This window comes from Chiloscyllium plagiosum, chromosome 1, assembly GCF_004010195.1.
Source record: "Chiloscyllium plagiosum isolate BGI_BamShark_2017 chromosome 1, ASM401019v2, whole genome shotgun sequence".
Classification (NCBI taxonomy): Eukaryota; Metazoa; Chordata; class Chondrichthyes; order Orectolobiformes; family Hemiscylliidae; genus Chiloscyllium; species Chiloscyllium plagiosum.
This window is the reverse complement of record NC_057710.1, coordinates 156,486,175-156,508,493: the sequence shown is the minus strand read 5'-3', so window position 1 is coordinate 156,508,493 and position 22,319 is coordinate 156,486,175. Positions and strand designations below refer to the sequence as shown.

General features: G+C 42.6%; 1 protein-coding gene across 6 annotated transcripts in view; it reads left to right on the top strand.

The window, feature by feature from the left end:
- Positions 1–2,393: 2,393 nt before the first annotated feature.
- Positions 2,394–22,319, top strand: part of dchs2 (dachsous cadherin-related 2) — a 141,082-nt gene continuing 121,156 nt past the window's right edge. For all 6 annotated transcript variants that reach the window (XM_043700198.1, XM_043700192.1, XM_043700206.1 and 3 more), the window contains exons 1-4: positions 2,394–4,431; positions 14,230–14,421; positions 17,939–18,170; positions 20,297–20,533. In XM_043700198.1, the coding sequence (XP_043556133.1) occupies positions 2,674–4,431; positions 14,230–14,421; positions 17,939–18,170; positions 20,297–20,533 (2,419 nt within the window). In that variant the 5' untranslated portion in view covers positions 2,394–2,673. The remainder of the gene's footprint in view (positions 4,432–14,229; positions 14,422–17,938; positions 18,171–20,296; positions 20,534–22,319) is intronic.

Genomic DNA, 22,319 nt, shown 5'->3' with positions numbered 1-22,319 from the left:
AAACGTCGATTCTCCTGTTCCCTAGATGCTGCCTGACCTGCTGCGCTTCTCCAGCAACACATTTAATAGAGACATTCAAGATGATCAGAGGATTAGACAGGGTGGACAGTGAAAGTCTTTTTCCTAAGGTGATGATGTCAGCTTGTACGATTTAAGACTGTTGTCAGAGATAGGTTCTTTACTCAGAGAGTGGTAAGGATGTGGAATGTTCTGCCTACCAGCATAGTTAACTCAGCCACATTAGGGGCATTTAAACAGTCCTTGGATAAGCATATGGATGATGATGTGATAATATAGGGATATGGGCTTAATTAGTTCACAGGTCAGCACAACATTGAGGGCTGAAGGACCTGTTCTACGCGGCATTGTTCTATATCTGCAATTCCTAGGATTATCTCTATTCCCTTTCTTGAACAAAGGAATAACTTTTGCCACTCTTCAATCAGCTGGTACTACTCCAGTAGACAGTGAGTATGCAAAGACCATTGCCAAAGGCACAGCAATCTCTTCCCTCGCTTCCATTATAACTTTAGGTATATCCCATTTGGGCCTGAGACTTATCTATCCTCATTTTTTTTTACAAATTTACAGCATATCCTCTTTCTTAACATCAACCTGTTTGAGCGTATCAGCCTGTTTCATGCTGTCCTCAGAATTGACAAGGTCTCTCTCACTAGTGAATACTGAAGCTAATTATTCATTAAGGACCTCCCCTAAATCCTCCGATTCCAGACACACTATCCCTGATCAGCTCTACCCTCACTCTGGCCATCCTCTTGCTCCTCTCGTAAGTGCAGAATGCCTTGGGGTTTTCCTTAATCCTACCTGCCAAGATCCCTCATGCCTCCTTCTAGCTCTCCTAAGTCCATTCTTCAGTTCCTTCTTTGCTACCTTATACAGCCCTGTCTGTGATGCTTACTTCCTCAACCTTAAGTAAGCTTCCTTCATCCTCTTGACTAGATGTTCCACATCTCTTGTTATCCAAGGTTCCTTCACCCTACCATCCCCTTCCTTGCCTCAGTGGGACAAACCTATCCAGTGCTCACAGCAAACTCCATATTTCTGTTGTGATTGCCCTGAGAATATCTGTTCCCAATTTATGCTCTACAGTTCCTGCCTAATAGTATTGTAATTCCCCCTCCCCCAAGTAAATACTTTCCCATACCGTCTGCACCTATCCCTCTCCATGACGATAGTAAAGGTCAGGTTAGTAAAGGTCAGGAAGTTGAGATCACTATCACCAAAATGCTCTCTCCCACCCAGGGATCTGATACCTGACTTGGTTCATTGCACCAAATCCAATATGGCCTACCCTTTAGTCAACCTATCTACATATTGAGTCTGGAATCCTTCCTGCACACACCTGACAAAAATCTGCTCCACCAAACTGTTTGCACTAAGGAGGTTCCAATCAATATTAGGGAGGTTTAAGTCACCCATAACAATAACCTTGTTACTTCTGCACCTTTACAAAATCTGCCTCCCAATCCGCTTTGTTGCTACTGGGGGGTCTGTAGAAAATCCCAATAAAGTTACTGCTCCTTTCCTGTTTCTGACTTCCACCCATAATGACTCAGTGGACAAACCCACCTCGAGGACTTCTCTTTCTGCAGCTATGATACTATCCATGATTAGCAATACCAGCACCCCACCTCTTTTAACTCCCTCCCTATTCCTTTTGAAACATCTAAACCCTGGAACATCCAACAACCATTCGTGCCCCTGTGATATCCAAGCCTCTGCAATGATCACAACACTGTAACTCCAAGTAGTGATTTATGCTCTCAGATCATCACCCTTATTCCTGTTAAAATAGACACACTTCAATTCCATCACACTAACTGCAACTTTGCCCTATCAACTGTCTATCCTTCTTCACACACTGTCTGTCTGTTCACCAGCTACCCCTTCTTCTGATTTTAGCTCCTACCCTCCTGCCAAACTAGTCTAAACCCTCCCAAAGAGTTCTAGGAAACTTCCTGCCCAGGATTTTGGAACCCCTCCAGTTCAGATGCAACCCGTGGAAGGATTGTGGAAATACTTTTATTTGAACTTTTCAAAAAGGAATGGGAAATATATTTATAAAAGGAAATATTTGCAAGGCTGTGGGGAAAGAGGCAGACGTAGGACTACACACAGACATGATGAGGGGAACGGTCATTTTTCTCTGATTAATTTTATGTATTGGATCGGAATGAAGTGTTGAGTAATACAAACCGGACATTGTATATTGTTTTTATTTGACCAGCTGGAGTTCGTCACGTTACATACGCCAGTTGTTGCAATTAGTGGCAAGACAACCAGCGAAAGAGAGCAGCCAAAGCGATCGCAAGATGACGTGGAGCTAGTTCAATACTCAATATCCACCAGTCAGTCTTGAAGTGTAGCAACTGATCAAACCTAGATTTTAGTGAATAACAATTGTGATCGTGACATATTGGACTCAACAAGAGCACAGAGAAGGGAAAAAAAAAAACAGAAAAATATACGATAACATTTATTCTTAAACGAGAATTCAGCACCACGGCTGTACAGAAAAAGGTCATCTTTGACGCAAAGTATCATCGGAAATACATGACTACCAGGTAGATGGTTATTATGTGAAGCGTCGATTCTTCCCTGTGAACGTTGGTTTATAATTATATTACACAACAACGGCAGATAAGGGGGAAAATGCCAAAATGGGATCATCCTCGGGAAAACTGCTTAATTGCATGCCTCATGTTACTTTTGGGGGTTTGTCCGGTTACCCTGTCAAACAGATTGCGTTTGTCTGTAGAGGAGGGACAACCCCCGGAGACTGTTGTGGGGGATATCAGCGTTGCCTTACCCAGTGAGGCATCAACTGGTGGCTACTTCATCTCGGAAGGCGAAGAGTCGGTTGTTCTCCGCGACCTGAAAGTGGACGGGGTCAGCGGGGTTATAAAGACAGCCAGAGTGCTGGACCGAGAGACCAGGGACCGCTACCAGTTCGTGGCGGTGACCGTGAGCGGGCACATGGTGACGGTGGAGATCACGGTCACGGACATCAATGACCATAGCCCGGTCTTCCCGAGGGATACGGTGCAGCTCAACATCTCGGAGCTGACCCCGAACGGGACACGGTTTCGGCTGGAGCCAGCCTGGGACCCAGACACGGGCATCTTCAGCGTGCAGAGCTACGCGATCACGGCGGGGAACCCGGGGCTCTTTCAGCTGCGGCCCGGTAACGGACTCACCCGGGTCGAGCTGGTGCTGGGCGGCCTCTTGGACCGGGAGAACAGGGAGTATTACTCACTCACTGTGCAGGCTTCCGACGGGGGCACTCCGCCGAGGACGGGCACCATGCAGCTGGTTGTCCGAGTGCTGGACGAGAACGACAACCCGCCCCGCTTCGAGCGGACCGAGTATGAAGCGTGGGTCCGGGAGGACGCGGTACCGGGGACCCGGATTATCCGGCTGCAGGCCAGCGACCCGGACCAGGGCACCAACGGCTTCGTCACGTACGAGATCGACCGCAGGCGCAGCGGGCCGAGCGGCCGGTTCGCCATCGAGAGCCGGAGCGGCGAGGTGCGGCTCCGCGGGCCACTCGACCGGGAGCGGCGGCCCCGCTACCAGCTGGTGATCCGGGCCTGCGACCACGGCTCCCCAGCCGGCCTAGGCAGCGCCTTTCTGTCGGTGAGGCTGCTCGACGTCAACGACAACCGGCCGTCCATCAGCATCGTGTACCTGAGCCCGAGTGGCCGGGCCGAGGTATCGGAGGGAGCGGCCCCTGGGCAGCCGGTGGCCAGGGTTTCGGTGGGTGACCCGGACCTGGGAGAAGGCGGCGAGCTGCGGGTCTGGCTCCACGACGACATCGAGGGGCCGAGCGGCGGTGGCAGTTTCGAGCTGCGACACACCCCGCTCGCCTCCATCTTCCTGCTGAGCGTCAACCGTCGCCTGGACCGCGAGCGCCGCCGCGCGCACCACCTCACCGTGCTCGCCTCCGACTCCGCGCGCCCGCCGCTAACCTCGCGGTGCTCGCTGCAGTTGCACGTGGCCGACGTCAACGACAACGCACCCGCCTTCGAGCGCGAGGTGTACGAGGCCCATGTGGCCGAGGGCCCACTTCCCGCCAGCATCCGGGCCCCGCTGCTGCAGGTAAGCGCGCGGGACCCGGATGCCGGCGCCAACGGCACGGTCAGGTACGCCATCTTGGCGGAGGGAGCGCCGCCTGTTAGGGTCGACCCGCTGACGGGCTGGATCAGCGCCGCCGCGTGCCTGGATCGCGAGAGCCACGAGGTGATCCGCCTCTCGGTGGTCGCCCGGGATCTCGGTGAGCCGCCCCTCTCCTCCACCGTCAGTGTCCTGCTGCACGTCGACGATGTGAACGACAACGAACCGGCCTTCGAGCAGCAGCTTTACACCGCTACCGTGCGGGAGCACACGGAGCCCGGCACCTGCTTCCTTCAGGTGAGACCGATCTCCCCAATGTAAAGGAGACCACATCGGGAGGAATGGATGCAAAAAATGACAATGTTAGACAGTTTCTGTGATGGGCTTGCAGGGGCAGAGTCAGGGAACACAAGTTTACAGTCTACAGGCTTAGCAAAGAAAGAACCCTCCAAGATTCTAGGCACTGAGGGCGATATTAGTACAAATCCAGGATAGGCCAAGTGCTGGACTGACTAGGTTGGTGTTTAAATTGCATGCAGAGCAGTGAGTCTGCTATCTCTAATAGGGTGGACCAGCATCTGAGGCAATCTGGCTAGCAATTCCACTATATGGGGCTTGTATTGTGAAGCCATCCTCAAGGCCAGGCATGCCTGAAACGTACGTCAATGAGGTGCTAGAATTGCAACATGTTTGGGTGATTTAAACAAGACTGACCTTGGTATCAGCAGACATGCAAAGCATAAACCCCACCAACCATAACCGCATCCTCCCTCATGGTTCCTCAGGTAACTATCGGCCAGTTAGCTTAACACCTGGAGTCGGGAAAATGCCGCAGGCTATCCTTAAATAAGTAATAGTGAGACATTGGATGGAAAAGGTTCTATCAGGCAGACCCATCATGGATTCGGAATGGGAAGGTCGTGTTTGACAAACTTACTGGAGTTTTTTGAGGATGTAACAAGCATGGTAGATGAAGGGGAATAGGTGGATGTTGTATACTTGGATTTCCAGAATGCATTCAATAAGGTGCTGGATAAAAGACTCATTGGTAAGATAAGAATGCATGGAGTTGCAGGGAGTGTACTAGTATGGGTAAAGGACTGGTTAATCAATAGAAAGTAGAGCGTTGGGATAAATAGGTGTTACTCTGGTTAGGGATCAGTGGTGCACGGAGTGCCGCGGGAGTCTGTTTTGGACCTGTAACTGTTCATGATATATATAATGATTTGAAAGAGGAGACTGAGTGTAACAAATCCATGTTTGCTGATAACATTAAATTGAGTGGAAAGGTAGACTCTTCAGAGTATATGGAGGGTCTGCAGAGAGATTTAGATAGGTTAAATGATTTAAACAAGGGTCTGACAGTTGGAGTACAATGTTGGTAAAAATGAGGTTATCCACTTTGAAAGTAAAAATAGTAGGTCAGTATTATTTAAATGGTGGAAGATTGCAGCATACTGTTGTGCAGAGGGACTTCAGAGTGCTCGTACATGAATCGCGAACAGTTGATTTGCAGGTGCAACAGGTAGTCAGGAAGACAAACAGAATATTGGCATTCATTGCTAAAAGGATTGAATTTAAGAGCAGAGAGGTTCTGTTGCAATTATACAGGGTGTTGATGAAGCAGTACCTGGAGTATTGTGCGCAGCTCTGGATATACTGAGGAAGGATATACAGAGGAACTACGATTATCTGAAGGACATGGGTGAGGAGCAGTTCCTTTGGTTAATTGAATGCCGGATAACTTCGTTTATCTAAGCATCGGGACCATGCAATCTTGCCGGATAATCCGAAATTCGGATTATCGAATGCCGGATAATCGAGGTGCTTCTGTACTTGTTTTGGAGGCGGTGCAGAGGAGGTTCACCAGGTTGATTCTGAAGATGAGGGGGTTATCTTATGAGGAAAGGTCGAGCCGCCTGGGACTGTACTCGCTAGAATTTAGAAGAATGAGAGGGAATCTTATAGAAACATACAAAATTATGAAATGGATAGATAAGATAGAGGCAGGCAAGTTGTTTCCGGTGATGGCTGAGACAAGGACTAGGGGACATGACCTCAAGATTAGGGGGAGTGGAGTTTGGACAGAGATGAAGAGGAATTGCTTTTCCTAGAGAGTAGTGAATCTATGGAATTCTCTGCCCAAGCAAGCAGTAGAGGCAGCTTCATTAAATATATTCAAGACAGTTGGATGAGTTTTTGCATGGTAGGGGAGTTAAGGGTTATGGAGATAATGCAGGTAGGAGGAGCTGAGACGATGGATAGATCAGCCATGATCTTAATTAATGGTAGAGCAGGCTCGGTGGGCAAAATGCTTCTATTACTATGAAACATGAGGAAAGACAGAATCAACTGGGCTTGTACTCACTGGCATTTAGAAGAGTGAGGAGGGATCTCAAAGAAACATATAAAATCCTGATTGGACTGGACAGGCTTGATGCGAGAAGAATGTTCCCGCTGTTGGGAAGTACAGAACTAGGTCCATAGTCTAAGAATAAGGGGTAAGCCATTTCAGGACTGAGATGAGGAAGAATTTCTTCACTTGGAGAGTTGTGAACCTGTGGAATTCTCTCTCACAGGAAGCTGTTGGGGCCAGTTCATTAAATATATTCAAGAGGGAGCTGGACATGGCCTTTATGGTTAAAGGCATCAAGGCATATGGAGAGAGGATGGGTTTGGGATACTGTGGTTGCATGATCAGCCATGATTGTATTAAATGGTGGTGCAGGCTCAAAGGGCTGAATGGCCTACTCCTGTTTCCTATAGTGTTTCAGAAGTATTTGGAGAATATGTCCAGAGGATTATTGACTGAAATTTGCTGAAATTATTTGAGAGGGAGAAGATGTTGATGTTGGCCCAGTGGAAATGCTAAGCTACATTATCTATTAAATAGTTGTTGAATTCTGTTATTTTTAGCTTGTATTGAACTGTTATTTTAGATTGAGAACAGTTGCCCTGTTAGCATTCTTCTGTGAATCTCAGATATTCCTATAATTTCAATTTTATAAGATTGTTTATTACAGTTATCCTAAATAAGTTTGGAAGGTTCTGTTTGCATACTGTTTGAAACAAACTTATTGCATTCTATCTAAAATGTGAATGTATTGCAATAGAGTCAGAGGTGTGCAGCATGGAAACAGACCCTTCGGTCCAACCTGTCCATGCCGACCAGATATCCCAACCCAATCTAGTCCCAGCTGCCAGCAACTGGCCCATATCCCTCAAAACATTTCCTATTCATATACCCATCCAAATGCCTCTTAAATGTTGCAATTTAAGCCTCCACCACATCCTCTGGCAGCTCATTCCATACACTTACCACCCTCTGCGTGAAAAAGTTGCCCCTTTGATCTCTTTTATATCTTTCCCCTCTCACCCTAAACCTATGCCTTCTAGTTTTAGACTCCCCGACCCCAGGGAAAAGATTTTGTCTATTTATCCTATCCATGCCCCTCATAATTTTGTAAACCTCTATAAGCTCACCCCTCCGCCTCCGACGCTCCAGGGAAAACAGCCCCAGCCTGTTCAGCCTCTCCCTATAGCAACCTGCACTCCAAGGTCTCTTTGTTCAGCAACACTTCCTAGGACCTTACCATTAAGTGTATAAGTCCTGCTAAGATTTACTTTCCCAAAATGCAGCACCTCGCATTTATCTGAATTAAACTCCATCTGCCACTTCTCAGCCCATTTGGTCCAGATCCCGTTATAATCTGAGGTAACCCTCTTCGCTGTCCCCTGTACCTCCAATTTTGGTGTCATCTGCAAACTAAACAAATTATTAGTATGGCCATATCCAACAGGAAAATGTTGCCACTAAGCTCATCTCTATGGAATTATTATCCCACAGCTGCGATCCGAGGGCATATTGCCTGATCAGTACCAGGATTAAAGATATCTTGCAGCTGGGAAAGAATTTGGATTGAATTGGGGAGGACCAGTTGCTGAGGTACACATAGGAACAAACAATGTTGGTAGAACTGAAAATTGTGTTGGCTTGAGAGAGTTTGAGGAGACAAGGTCCAAATTAAAAAGGAAAACACCAAAATACACTTAAAGTTCTGAACCATTGAGAAAGCATAAAAATCATATGTACATTATAGAGATACCTGTGATGCTGAGTGGATTTAAAATGTGAAAGATAAAATTTCAATTGGAATTCACAAGCAGTGAGTCTGAGCTGGAGGCAGTCACAGGAATGACATAGGTCTGTGGAAGTGAGTTTTGGCAAATATCTTGTCAAACATGAGGAACGACAACAAAAGTAATGATGATAAACAAGAAGAAAGATTAGAATAGAAATTCTGTTGGAGAGAGGAACAGAACTTCTTTAATGTGGGGGCATACCTGGCAGGATGTGGTAGTGAGTTAAACACTAAAATAAAACAAAGAACTGCAGATGCTGAAGATCTGAATCAAAAATAGAAATTGTTGGAGAAACGCACCAGGTCTGGCAGCATTTGTGAAGAGAAAGCAATCTTAGCGTTTCGAGTCCAATGGACCTTCGTCAAAACTCTGCTTTCTCTCAACAGATGCTACCAGACCTGTTGAATACTCCAAGAATTTCTGTTTTGTTTCAGATCTTCAAAGTCTGCAGTTTTTTTTGTTTTATTTTATTGATGAAGGTTAAATATAGCCTGTTTGTTATTTCCAATATGAAATAGATCATTATTTTCTTGGGCCTACAAGAAGACCATGTTTCTAAAGAATTAAGAACATTAGCAAAGGAGCTAAACCTTAATATTTCTGGAGTTTCTGGATTTCTCAAAGTATAAAGCCGTATAAAGTGAACCTTTATGAACTCCATCCAATAGTCAACATGGCTTTGTGCATGGGAAATCATGTCTCTCAAACTTTATTGAATTATTTTGAAGAAGTAACAAAGAGGATTGATGAGGGCAGAACGGTGGATGTGATCTATATGGACGTCAGTAAGGTGTTCGACAAGGTTCCCCATGGGAAACTGGCTAGCAAGGTTAGATCTCATGGAATACAGGGAGAACTAGCCATTTGGATACAGAACTGGCTCAAAGGTAGAAGACAGAGGGTGATGGTGGAGGATTGTTTTTCAGACTGGAGGCCTGTGACCAGTGAAGTGCCACAAGGATCGGTGCTGGGTCCACTATGTTTTATCATTATATAAATGATTTGGATGTGAGCATAAGAGATATAATTAGTAAGTTTACAGATGACACTAAAATTAGAGGTGTAGTGGACAGCGAAGAAGGTTACCTCAGATTACAACAGGATCTTGATCAGATGGGCCAATGGACTGAGAAGTGGCAGATAGAGTTTAATTTAGTTGCATGTGAGATGCTGCATTTTGGGAAAGCAAATTTTAGCAGGACTTATACATTTAATGGTCAGGTTCAAAGGAGTGTTGCTGAACAAAGAGACCTTGGAGTGCAGGTTCATAGTTCCTTGAAAGTGGAGCCGCAGGTAAATAGGATAGTGAAGAAAGCATTTGGTATTCTTTCCTTTATTGGTCAGAGTATTGAGTACAGGGGTTGGGAGGTCATGTTGCGGCTGTACAGGACATTGGTTAGGCCACTTTTGGAATATTGCCAAGATTGGAGGATTTGAGCTATAGTGGGAGGTTGAATAGGCTGGGGCTGTTTTCCCTGGCTGAGGGTTGACCTTATAGAGGTTTATAAAATCATGAGAGGCATGCATAAGATAACTAGACAAAGTCTTTTCCCTGGAGTGGGGGAGTCCAGAACTAGAGGGCATAGGTTAGGGTGAGAGGGGGAAAGATATAAAAGAGACCTAAGGGGCAACGTTTTCACACAGGGTGGTACGTGTATGGAATGAGCTGCCAGAGGAAGTGGTGGAGGCTAGTACAATTGCAACTTTTAAAAGGCATTTGGATGGGTATATGAATAGGAAGGATTTGGAGGGATATGGGCCAGGTGCTGGCAGGTGGATCTAGATTGTGTTGGGATATCTAGTTGGCATGGATGAGTTGGACCGAAGGGTCTGTTTCTGTGCTGTACATCTCTATGACTCTGTGAATATGAGCAGAAGGAGTTAATGTTCTGTTAAGCTGAAACTGCACTTGCAAGACTGGAGGCTATCCTGCTTACCTGATTTGGTGTGGTCCCAATTAATGAACTGTTATTAGGAGTGATGTGGAGGCGCTGGTGATGGGCTGAGTTGGACAAGGTCAAAAATCACATGACACCAAGTTATAGTCCAGTGGGTTTATTTGAAAGCACTAGCATTTGGAGCACTGCACCTTCATCAGGTATTAGTGACAGAAGAAGACATTAGAACACAGAATTTGTGAGGATAAATTAAAGCGTCATACAACTCATGCGAATGAATTGAGCACACCTAAGATGGCTCTTAAATCTTTAATCAGTTAGAAAGAAGGTGCAAGTTTCGGTTGATTAATACACAAATCCCAGAATTTCTTTCAAGTCATTGCCCTGAGTTAACTTAAGATGTTATCAATTTGAAGGAGATGACACCTCTGGTCAGACAATGTATTTTAGGTGTGAGGTCTTGTTTGGAATCTCTCTGTCTTTTCTTTCCAAAGTAGGAGTTTATAAACTGCCACATTGACAGACTGTCTACAAATTGTGTTCTTTTGAACAAAATAGAATGAATCTGCAAATGCAAACAGATTTATTTACAGTAGCGCCTCGACATACAAACGACCCCGTTCACGAACAAATCAGTTTACGAACAGGATTGTACGTAAAATTTTGCTTCAACGTATGTACGAAATTCAAGGTACGAACGCAAAAAGCCCGTGTGCGACCACGTGGTTTCATTGCTCTGCTTTGCTATGCACTTGTTGAACGCAAAAGCTCTTGGGGCCCGCATGATCTCATTCAGTTCATCTGTGAACAGCGTTCGTTACTACGTCCAAGCATTCTTACGCTATCTGAACAATGGGAAAAATTTATTCAGTTCGCGAACTTTGTCCCGGAATGGATTACGTTCATAAGTCGAGACGCTACTGTATATGTGTGTCTGTGTATATATACTGAGACTGTGTGTGTTTGAGACATGCTGTGTGTGTGTGTTTGAGAGAATGTTTGCGAGTGTGAGGGAGTACTGCATATGCATCTGGAGACGCTACTGTGTGTGTGTGTCTGTGTATATATACTGAGACTGTGTGTGTTTGAGACATGCTGTGTGTGTGTGTGTTTGAGAGAATGTTTGCGAGTGTGAGGGAGTACTGCATATGCATCTGAGAGAATGTGAGTGTATGTGTATGAGAGAGGGTCTGTGTGAGTGTGTTTGTGAGAGAGAGAGTGTCTGTGTGTGTGTGTGTGTGTGTGAGTGAGTGAGTGTAGAGTATGGTGGGGTCAGCTGTAGTGCTACATGAACCCAAGAGTCCAATTCATGTCACACTACAGGTGACTCTACCATACTATGCACTCTCTCTCAGACATACACACAGACCCTCTCGCATGCACACTCACTCTCATGCACTCTCTCTCATGCATACACACAGACCCTCTCGCATGCACATACTCACATGCACACTCTCTCAGATGCATCACTCCCTTACTCGTATACAGTCTCAAATACACGTGTGCGTGCACACACATACACACTCTCTGTCTCTCTTTCTCCCTCTCTTTCTCTCACACACACACACACACACACACACAAATATCTATGGGCTGAATTAGCATTTGCAGATTCGTCCTACTTTGTATTTTGTTCAAAAAGCACACAATTTGTAGACAGTCAATCAATGTGGCATTTTATAAACTGCTACTTTGGAAAGAAAAGACACAGCCAGATTCCAAACAATACCTCACACCTAAAATACATTGTCTGACCGGAGGTGTCACCTCCTTCATATTGATAACATCTTAAGTTATCTCAGGGCAGTGACTTGAAAGAAATACTGGGATTTGCATATTAATCAATCGAAATCTGAACCTTCACTCTAACTGATTAAATATTTAAGAGCCATCTTAGGTGTGTTCAGTTCATTCACATGAGTTGCATGACTTTTCAATCTTTTTCTTATATGCGCATAAAGTCTTCCTCTCTCACTAACAGGAGCAGTGCTCCGAAAGCTAGTATTTTCAAATAAACCCGTTGGACTATAACCTGGTGGCATGTGATTTTTGAACTTGTTATTAGGAGATCAGGGCTACCTCTTAGACTCCTGACCATAGTGGAGAATCTTAAACTGACAATGAATGAAATCAGATGAGCCATAAGCTTTTCAATGCAGCTAATTAGCCTACACAGAATTTTCAAACTTTGTTTACATTGCTTAGATTGGTACAGGTAATGCTGCTTTTACACCTCTGAAGAGTTATTTTGAGATTATTTTTCTGTCAGGTGTCAGTTATAGTCATACAGCATGGAAACAGACCCTTCAATCCAACCTATCCATGCCAACCAGGTATCCTAATCTGAACAAATCCTATTTTTCTGCATTTGGCCTATATCTCTCTAGACTCTTCTTGTTCATGTACCTGTCCAAATGTTTTTTTTAACAATTGTAATTGTACCCACCTCTACTACTTCCTCAGATAACTCATTCTATACATGCACCACCCTCTGTTAAAAAGATAACCCTCAGACCATTTTTAAATCTTGCCTTGCTCACCTTAAACCTATGCCTTCTAATTTTGAACTCCCATCCCTTTGGAAAAAGACCTTGGTTGTTCACCCCATCTGTCCTCTCCTGATTTTACAAATCTCTGTAAGGTCACCCCCTCAACCTCCTACACTCCAGGGAAAAATGTTCCAGCCTATCCAATCTCTCCTTACAGCTCCAACCCTCCAGTCCTAGCAATGTCCTTGTAAATTTTTTCTGTACTTTTTCTAGTTTAACAACTATAGTAGGGCAAGCACGGTGGCTCAGTGGTTAGCACTGCAGCCTCACAGCACCAGGGACTCTGGTTCGATTCCAGTCTGTGTGGAATTTGCACGTCCTCCTCGCATCTGTGTGGGTTTCCTCCAGGTGCTCCGGTTTCCTCCTACAGTCCAAAGATGTGCAGGTCAGGTGAATTGGCCATGCTAAATTGCCCGTCATGTTAGGTGCATTAGTCTGAGGGAAATGGGTCTGGATGGGTCACTCTCCAGAGGGTCAGTGTGGACTTGTTGAGTCAAATGGCCTTTTCCACACTATAGGCAATCTAATCTAAACCAGAATTGTTTGTAGTACTCAAAGTGGCCTCACCGATGTATTATATATCTGCAACATGATGTCTCCACTCTGATACTCAATGCTCTGATCAATGAAGGCAGTCATGCCAAATGCCTCCTTCACCACCCTGCGATGTCAATTTTAAGGAACTGTGAACCTGCACCTGTAGGTCTCTGTTCATCCAGGGCCCTACCATTAACTGTAAGTTCTGCCCTGGTTTGAACAAACTTCTTGAGGGCAGAGAAAAGTGAAGAATAAGTTCAGCTTTACAGCTTTGTTCATTGGTACAAGTCCTTTCCAGTAGGAATCACAAAGTGACAACCCTCTATGAGAGAGTTGTCCAGATGTACTAAGAGCTCTGAATTGGTTGGGTGGATGAATGGAAGTTTCTCAATTTGCTGTTTCTCCTGGCTCCACAAGCAACATAAGAAGCTTGCCTTAAAAGGCCCCTTCTGGTTTTATCCTGTTTTTACCTAAAACAACTCCCACTCAAGCCAAATCTGAAATTCCAATTCAGAGCCAAGTTATGTCATTGGATTTCAGTTTATATAGTAAGGGGTTCTACCAGTTTAAGATGTGTGCTGTTGTTAAAGAACAGAGAAAATCAAAATTAACACAAACACTTAGGAAATTGCAGCTAATTCATCTGGGAGCATCTACCTGGTTTCTCCTGGATGGGAAGGCTCGAAATTTGTCAACTTTGTGTCAGTAAACTTTAAGAATACATATTTAAATTGCACTGATTAAGATTTAATAATTATATATGACATATGAGTATCTGACTGTAATTAAGTCTTTACCTGTGCAAAAGTATAATTAGCTAATCCTGGATGTTTTTGGGAAGATTTATTACAGCTTTGATTCTTTGTTATAACATATCAGTTGAATTATAGTGAAGGCATTCAGAGATGTGAATTGTTTTCCAATCGTAGTTTTCTCTTGAAATAATTAATTTCCCTTCCAACTGGTAGGTTAATGCAAGAGATGCAGATGCTGGTCTTTTTGGTACTATCCATTATTTTCTTTATGATGATGTTAACAACTATGAGAAGTCACATCTCTTTACCATTGACTCCTCTTCTGGTCAAATCTGTACAACCCAGAATATGGATAGAGATAATGGACCTCCAAGTTATGATCTGTTAGTGATTGCTGAGGATGGGGTAAGTTAAATCTTATATTTGTAAACCTTGGTTACTCTTAGTTGAGGAAATTATGTATATCATTTAAAAGTTTAGGGGTATTTAGAGATGATACCAGAAACTAGAATTTGTATTATTTGTATAAAATCACAAGAAACATACAAGATATGAAGTCTTCAACTTTATTGAGCTAATTTTGCAAGTGTACTAACTGATTGCTTGTAACTCCTATTGACATGATTGGTCAGGGAGCAGAATGCACAATTTGGCCGAAAGCTGCAAAGTGAGAAAGTCTTATCCTGTGTCTTTGTATCCTTTCCCCATAACCTTTGGTTCCCCTACTGATAAGAATCTATCTTAAACACACACAAGGATTCTATCCTCACAACTCTCTGTGGAATGGGGTTTCAAACCTCTGAGAAGAGAAATTCCTCCTCATCTCAGTCTTAATTTGGCAACCCTTTGTTCTGAGACTATGCCCTCTGGCCCTCAATTCTGCCATGAGGGGGAACATCCTCTCAGCATTTACCCCATCAAGTCCCTTAAGAATCCTGGATGTTTTCAATGAGATCACCTCTCATTCTTCTCAACTCCAGTGAGAGAGTCACAATTGGTTTAATCTTTGCTCATAAGACAATCTCTGCATACTAGTGATCATTCCAGTGAACCTTCTCTGAACTGCCCCCAATGAAGTTATATATTTCTTTTAAATAAGTGTAACCAAAATTAGTGAGCTCAGGTTGAGGTTCTGGATGTAGGTTTGATCGCTGAGCTGAAAGGGTCATTTCCAGACATTTCATCACCCTACTAGGGAACATCTTCAGTGGGCCTCCGGGCAAAGCACTGCTGATGATTCCTGCTTTCTATTTGTGTGTTTGGGTTTCTTTGGGTGGTTGATGTCTTTTCCTGTGGTGATGTCATTTCCTGTTCTATTTCTCAGGGGGTGGTAGATGGAGTCCAACTCAATGTGTTTGTTGATAGAGTTCCGTTTGGAATGCCATGCTTCTAGGAATCCTCTTGCGTGTCTTTGTTTGGCTTGTCCGAGGATGGATGTATTGGCCCAGTCGAAGTGGTATCCTTCCTTATCTGTATGTAAGGATACTAGTGAGAGAGGGTCATGTCGTTTTGTGGCTAGTTGATGTTCATGTATCCTGGTGGCTAATTTTCTGCCTGTTTGTCCAATGTAGTGTTTGTTACAGTTATTGCACGGTATTTTGCTTGCTGTCTGTATATAGTCTTTCAAATTCATTAGCTGCTGTTTTAGTGTGTTGGTGGGTTTGTGGGCTACCATGATGCCAAGAGTAGTCTGGCAGTCATTTCTGAGATCTCTTTAATGTAGGGGAGAGTGGCTAGGGTTTCTGGTTTCTGCTTCGCCCGGAGGCCCACTGAAGATGTTACCTAGTAGGGTGACGAAACGTCTGGAAATGAACCTTCCAGCTCAGCGAGCAAACCTACATCCAGTACCAAAGATGCCCACAGTAACTCCAAATGTGGTCTCAGCAACATCTTGACAGTTGCAGTAAGCCTTCCTTACTCTTGTACTCACCCACTTCCATTTGCCTTTGTGATTTTTTTTGCTGCACTATGTGCTAGCTTTCTGCGTTTCGTGTGCACATACCCCAAAGATCTATTGTTGCATCCTTTTGCTGTTTCTGTCTATTTAAATAATATTTTGTTCTTCCAAAATCAACAGCTTTGCATTTTCCTATGTTGTACTCCATTTGCCGCCTTTTGCCCACATACTTAAACTATCGATGCCTATCTGTTTGAATCCCTCTCACAATCACCCTTTCCACCTATTTTAGTGTTTTGCAAATTTAGCTACAGTACATTGACTTCCTTCTTCCAAGTCATTAATGTATAAACAGTTGCAGTCCCAGCACTAATCCTTGTGGAACCCCATTGGTCTCAGGTTGCCAGTCTGAAAAATAACCCTTCATCCCCACTCACTGTTCGTTGTGTGTGAGCCAATTCTCTATCCATGGCAATATACTACCTCTAACATTATGGGCACTTATGTGGTGCCCTGTTGAACGCCTTCTGGAAGTCCAGACACGATACACAAACGCAAACAACTGATTCTCATCTATCCATTCAGGTTGAGACTTTTTTTTAAAAAAAAAACCTCTAATAAATTAGTCAGACATGATTTCCATATCATGAAGCCCTGCTGACTCTGCTTGATTAGATAATGATTTTCCAAACATTCTGCTATTACTTATTAATTAATTTGAATACTCTTACAAAAATAGATGTTAGGCTAATCAGCCACAAGTTATTCATTTTTTACCTCTTCCCTTTTTGAATAGGGGTGCCACTTTAGCAGTTTTCCAATCCTCTGATATTCGTCCAGAATTCAATGATTTTGGCATCCCCACTTTCTCTGTAGCTGTCTCTTTTAGGATCCTAGGATGCAACCCACCATTGCCAGAGAACCTATCTGCCTTTAACCACATTATTTGTTGACTTCTAACCTTTCCCACAGAGTGCTACTGTTTGGGGTCTGAACACTACGCCTACCAATTTCTTCTTTCCTTTGCTATTTTTTCCCCACCCAAATGGAATATTCATCATCCAAGCCTAGATCATCACACACGATTCCAGCCTTGAGCAACTGTCAGTGTGGAGTTTGCTCGTTCTCCCCATGTCTGTGCGGGTTTCCTCCGGGTGCTCCGGTTTCCTCCCACAAACCAAAAGATGTGCAGATTAGGTGAATTGGACATGCTAAACTGCCCATAGTGTTCAGGGATATGTAGATTATGTGTAGATATGTAGGTTAGCTAGGGGTAAATATAGAATCATAGGGTAGGGGAATGGGCCTGTGTGGGATACTGTTTGGAGGGTCGGTGTGGACTTGTTAGGCCAAATGGCCAATTTCCACACTGTAAGGATTCTATGATCTTTACAACTCTCCTCACTTCATTTCTTGTTAACAATGCTACCCCGACAAATTTTCCAACCCTCCTATCAGTCCAAAAGGTCAAAAATCCCTGAATTTTACATTCCTAATTTTGAACTCCTTGTAACCATGATTCTGTAATGGTGATGAGATTATATTCATTTACCTTGATTTGCGCCATTAGTTCGTCTACCTTGTTTGGAATGCTTTGTACATTAAGATACTAAGCCTTCAAACTCATTCTCTTATCAAGCTTTCCTACACTTACGTGGTTCCATGGTTACAATATGACAGTCACACATCTGTCCCTTCCTTTTATTTCTCTTGGTGTTCAGCCACATCACTAAACCCTACCACCTCAAACCATTTAAAGCCCCATCTACAACACTAGTTATGCGATTCACCAGGACCGTTGTCCCAGTATGATTCAGGTGAAGCCTGTCCAATTAGAACGATTCCTTCTTTCCCCTATCTTGGTAGCAATGTCCCTGAATTCTCCCACACCAATCTTTGAGGCACGCATTTAACTCTTCAATATTGTTGACCCTGTACCAGTTAACTTGTGGCTAGTAATCTGGAGATTATATACACAATCCCACTCAATTATATGTTAGATTAATGTGATTTTTTTTTCTATAGGGTGGTTTGAGTGCTCAATCATTTATCCACTTAGATCTACAAGACATTAACGATAACCAACCATTATTCAACCCATTGACTTATGTAACCAGTATCAGCAGCCATACACAGCCAGGAACAGAGATTACAAATGTGATGGCCTCTGACAGGGATTCTGGAGTCAATGGAAAGGTGTCATATGAACTTCTAACTGGAAACTTCTCTTCTTTGTTCTCTGTAGACTCCTCGACAGGTATAATAAAATTATTTCTTCTGATTTCAACATTACATTGTTCATATTGAACTTCACTATAGTAATCACATTCTGCCAAATTTATCTTTTAGTAAGACTGATAATGACTGCACCAGATCTTCCCCTGAATTTTAAGTCCTTCCAGTTCATGACATGTCCCAGATCCTGACTGAAAAAAATCAGTCTTTGCCAATGCTATAATAGAACCAAAGGCTAGAAAGTTGAGTCTTGTCAAATTTCTTTTCCTGTGGAAACTACCTCACCTCTGCTCATTGCTACTTTCTCAGCTTAACCTTAATCGAGAAGTTAATGTGTACCTCAAGATGTTTATCCTTAAGATTACTGATTTTTGGTTAGATCAGAGACACGACTTTGATATCTTTGCCATTTTAGTGTGCATTCAATAGCGGTGTTTTACCACAAATAGTTCCAGCATTCATCACTTCATCACTGACTCAAACAATACGATTTTCAACTGCATCTGAAATTAGTCACGATTAAAATACCTTTCTTTGAAGATAGCTTTATCTTAAATCCATAATGATTATTTTATTCAGTGAAATATAAAAGCCTCATTATCTAGCAAGATAAGTAAGATCAGAAGTGCTTCTTTATTGAAAAATAAAGTCTTTTGCTTAAGTGGTATGAACTTTCTTATTGTTAGCCTTTCTTTCTTCTACCAACCTCCATCACCCTAAAAAAAAAATCTTGCCTGCCAAAAAAGTGTGGTTTAATGCTAAAAATTTGGTGTTATCTTGTGAATATCTAAATTTGATTCCGTTACAAGGGCAATTAAGTATGACTAATAAATGTTAACCTTGCCGTCAATGCTGTCATCCTACCAAAAAATGAACAAATGTCAATTATGTGCACACAGTAGATACTGTCCATATCAAGGTGTGTGAACAGTTGCTTGCAAATTGAGTTAATCCGATGCTGTTTAATATTGTAGTTTTGTATTTACATTGTCTAACACTGTTTACTTATTACTTTAATTCCATTAGAAGGTAAATTGCAATGTAACTTTAATAACAAATGGTCTTATTCTAAAAATAGATGTACCAAGCTAACTGTTTGAATTTATGATCGTTTGTGAGTCAAAAACAGAAAATGTCAGCTAAGAAAAAACATTCCAGGAGCATATTGTTTTCATGGTTTCAGGAGCAGATATTGGGAAACCATGCAACACCAGGTTGTAGTTCAACAGGTTTATTTGGAAGCACTAGCTTTCGGAGTGCTGCTCCTTCATCAGATGGTTGTGGAGTATAAGATCGTAAGACACAGAATTTATAGCAAAAGTTTACAGTGTGATGTAACTGGAATTATATATTGAAAAAGACTTGGATTGTTTGTTAAGTCTCTCATCTTTAAGAATGGGCATGTTGGTTTCAGTTCTTTCAAATGTAAATCACAGAACTTTTTTAAAGTTCCATTCTCAAGTGAACTTTAACAATTGTTGTCATGTCAGCCGGATAATGCATTTAAGGTGTGAGGTGCCTTGTGTGAGACTGTCTGTGTTACAATGTTCAGACTGATTCTAACTTGAAAAAAACGGATTTACAGAATTTTACATGGATTCATGCAGTTTTTGAGCAAAATAAAATGTAATTCTCACACCCTAAATGTATTATCTGAGCTGACATGACGCCAATTGTTAAAGTTCACTTGAGAATGTAACTTTTAAAAAAAGTTCTGCGATTTACATATGAAAGAACTGAAACCAGCATGTTCATTCTAAGAGATGAGAGACTTAACAAACAATCCAGGTCTTTTTCAATATATAATTTCAGTTGCATCACACTGTAAATTTTTGCTATAAATTTTGTGTCTTAGGATCTTATACTCCACAACCACCTGATGAAGGAGCAGTGCTCCGAAGGCTAGTGCTTCCAATTAAACCTGTTGGACTATAACCTGGTGTTGTGTGATTTTTAACTTTGTACACCCCAGTCCAGTACCGGTATCTCCAAATTATATTGGGAAACAGCACACTCTGATTTCTTTACATTAATTGAAATGGGCAAAAGCCAGGATAACAGGGAGACATTGTAATATTAAATCCTTTAAATATGTCAGTTTAAATTTGATGTCATAGAGACTAATATTACTTCCTTTTTGTTTTCTAGGTGCAGTGTATTTAACTTCTACCTTCAGTCACCTACAGGTTTCTGATGTGCAGTTGAAAATTTCTGCACGTGATGGTGGCAATTTGACTTCGTCTCTGAATGCAACTGTAACTGTCCACATTCTTCAAAGTTCTGTAGCTCCAACAGTGTTTGAGCAGTCGTCTTATTCTTTTACCATACTAGAAAGTGTCCCTATAGGAAGTGCTGTTGGAAGAGTACAGGTTGCAAGTATCCAAGGTGTGTTTCAGATGTTCTGCAAAAATAAATTAAGCTGCCTTTCACCCATATGATTAATTGTTTTACATCTTGTAGATAAACATTTAGATCTTCACTGATTTTCAGCTAGCTTGGGCTGATTAGATCGTTCCTGCTGTTATGAAGGTGTAAGGGGTACTGTACCTTTACAAGAGTTGAAGGACTTAGCAAGCACATAGGGTGCTGGAGAATTTATGGTGTAACATTTGGTCCAGCAGCTAGCAGTACCTGGGTTGCTATGAGATGAAAAACAAATTCAAATTCAGCCAATCAGTTTAAATTATGCCCCAAGATACTAAGCTCCACTAAAGTTTTAATTTAGTATTTTAACAATATTAAAACAATGAAATGAAAACTAGAGCAGTCAGTACAAGGTTTTGGGGTATAGGACCAGAATAAATTAAACAGTTGGGGGAGAACTGCCAAGCCACCAACATATGCAGATTGCCCGCAGAATAGCTCTCTTAAAGGTACCTGTATCTATTAATGACCTGTGAAACAGAAATCCCTAAGAAGAAGAAAAGAAGACAGAGGAAGATGCAAAGAGAAGATTCAATAGCTGGCTGGTTTTGAAATTTGAATTTTTAGGTAAATCTTAATCGGGAGTTTTTTTGGACTGTATTGTAGAAGGGAAAGTGAAAGATAAGTTAGAGAAAGGAGTTGTAAATAGTTGTTAGTTAATGTTATATGTTCGACTTAATAAATAAAGTTCTTAACATTTTTGTACTTTAAATAGTGACTTTTGGGATAGTTCTTGGCCTCTTTAATTTTAACAGGTTACAGCATGAGTTTAATCATTCCTGAGTTGCTGATTTAAATTAGCGGGGGAGGGAGGGTTTAACCCTGTGTCATAACACTGCCCCTAAATGAGGGGTCAGCTCATTAAGGTGATTTTATAGAAGTTCTCCACTTACTGGAATTGGACAGGGAATTTCAAACAGGGCTGACTAATCATTGAGCGCTTGCAACATTCTCTGCATTATAACCATCCCGTCTATTGTTTAGCACTGTTATTTAAGTGTTCCACCAGTAACACTTTGAGAGGAAGAAGAGGATGGTTTTAAAGTTCAAATACAGTGCAAATATTGAAGAGCATTTGAGTGGCAGACAGTTTTAACTAGGAGGCAGTTGCATTCCTTAGATTAGGTAGTGGATTTTGTCAGATTGGGGGCCAGAGTTGGGAGGATTTGATTAAGAGTGATACAATTAAGCAGACCACAGGTAAAACTAGAGCAGTCAGTACAAGGTTCTTGCTGACTCTGTGGATGAAGGCAAAGGAGTAAATGAGGCTCCGAGAAATGGTACAGGACACTATTTAAGTGATGGAAGTGAAAAGAATGTGGCACTGACAGTATGATTTGTTCCTTTCACCTGCAATTGGAAGTTCTGTGTTGTCTGCTCAGAGCCAGAATTAAGGATATCTCCTGGTAACTGGAAATGATCATCAATTGTCTGTTCTTCATAGGAATAACTTAAGTAGAACTAAGAATATTTTTTTTTGTGAAAAAGTCTTAGAAATTAGAGTTGAACATAGAACATAGAACATAGAAGAATACAGCGCAGTACAGGCCCTTTGGCCCTCGATGTTGCGCCGATCCAAGCCCACCTAACCTATACTAACCCACTATCCTCCATATACCTATCCAATGCCCGCTTAAATGCCCATAAAGAGTGAGAGTCCACCACTGCTACTGGCAGGGCATCCCATGAACTTACGACTCACTGAGTGAAGAACCTACCCCTAACTTCAGTCCAATATCTACCCCCC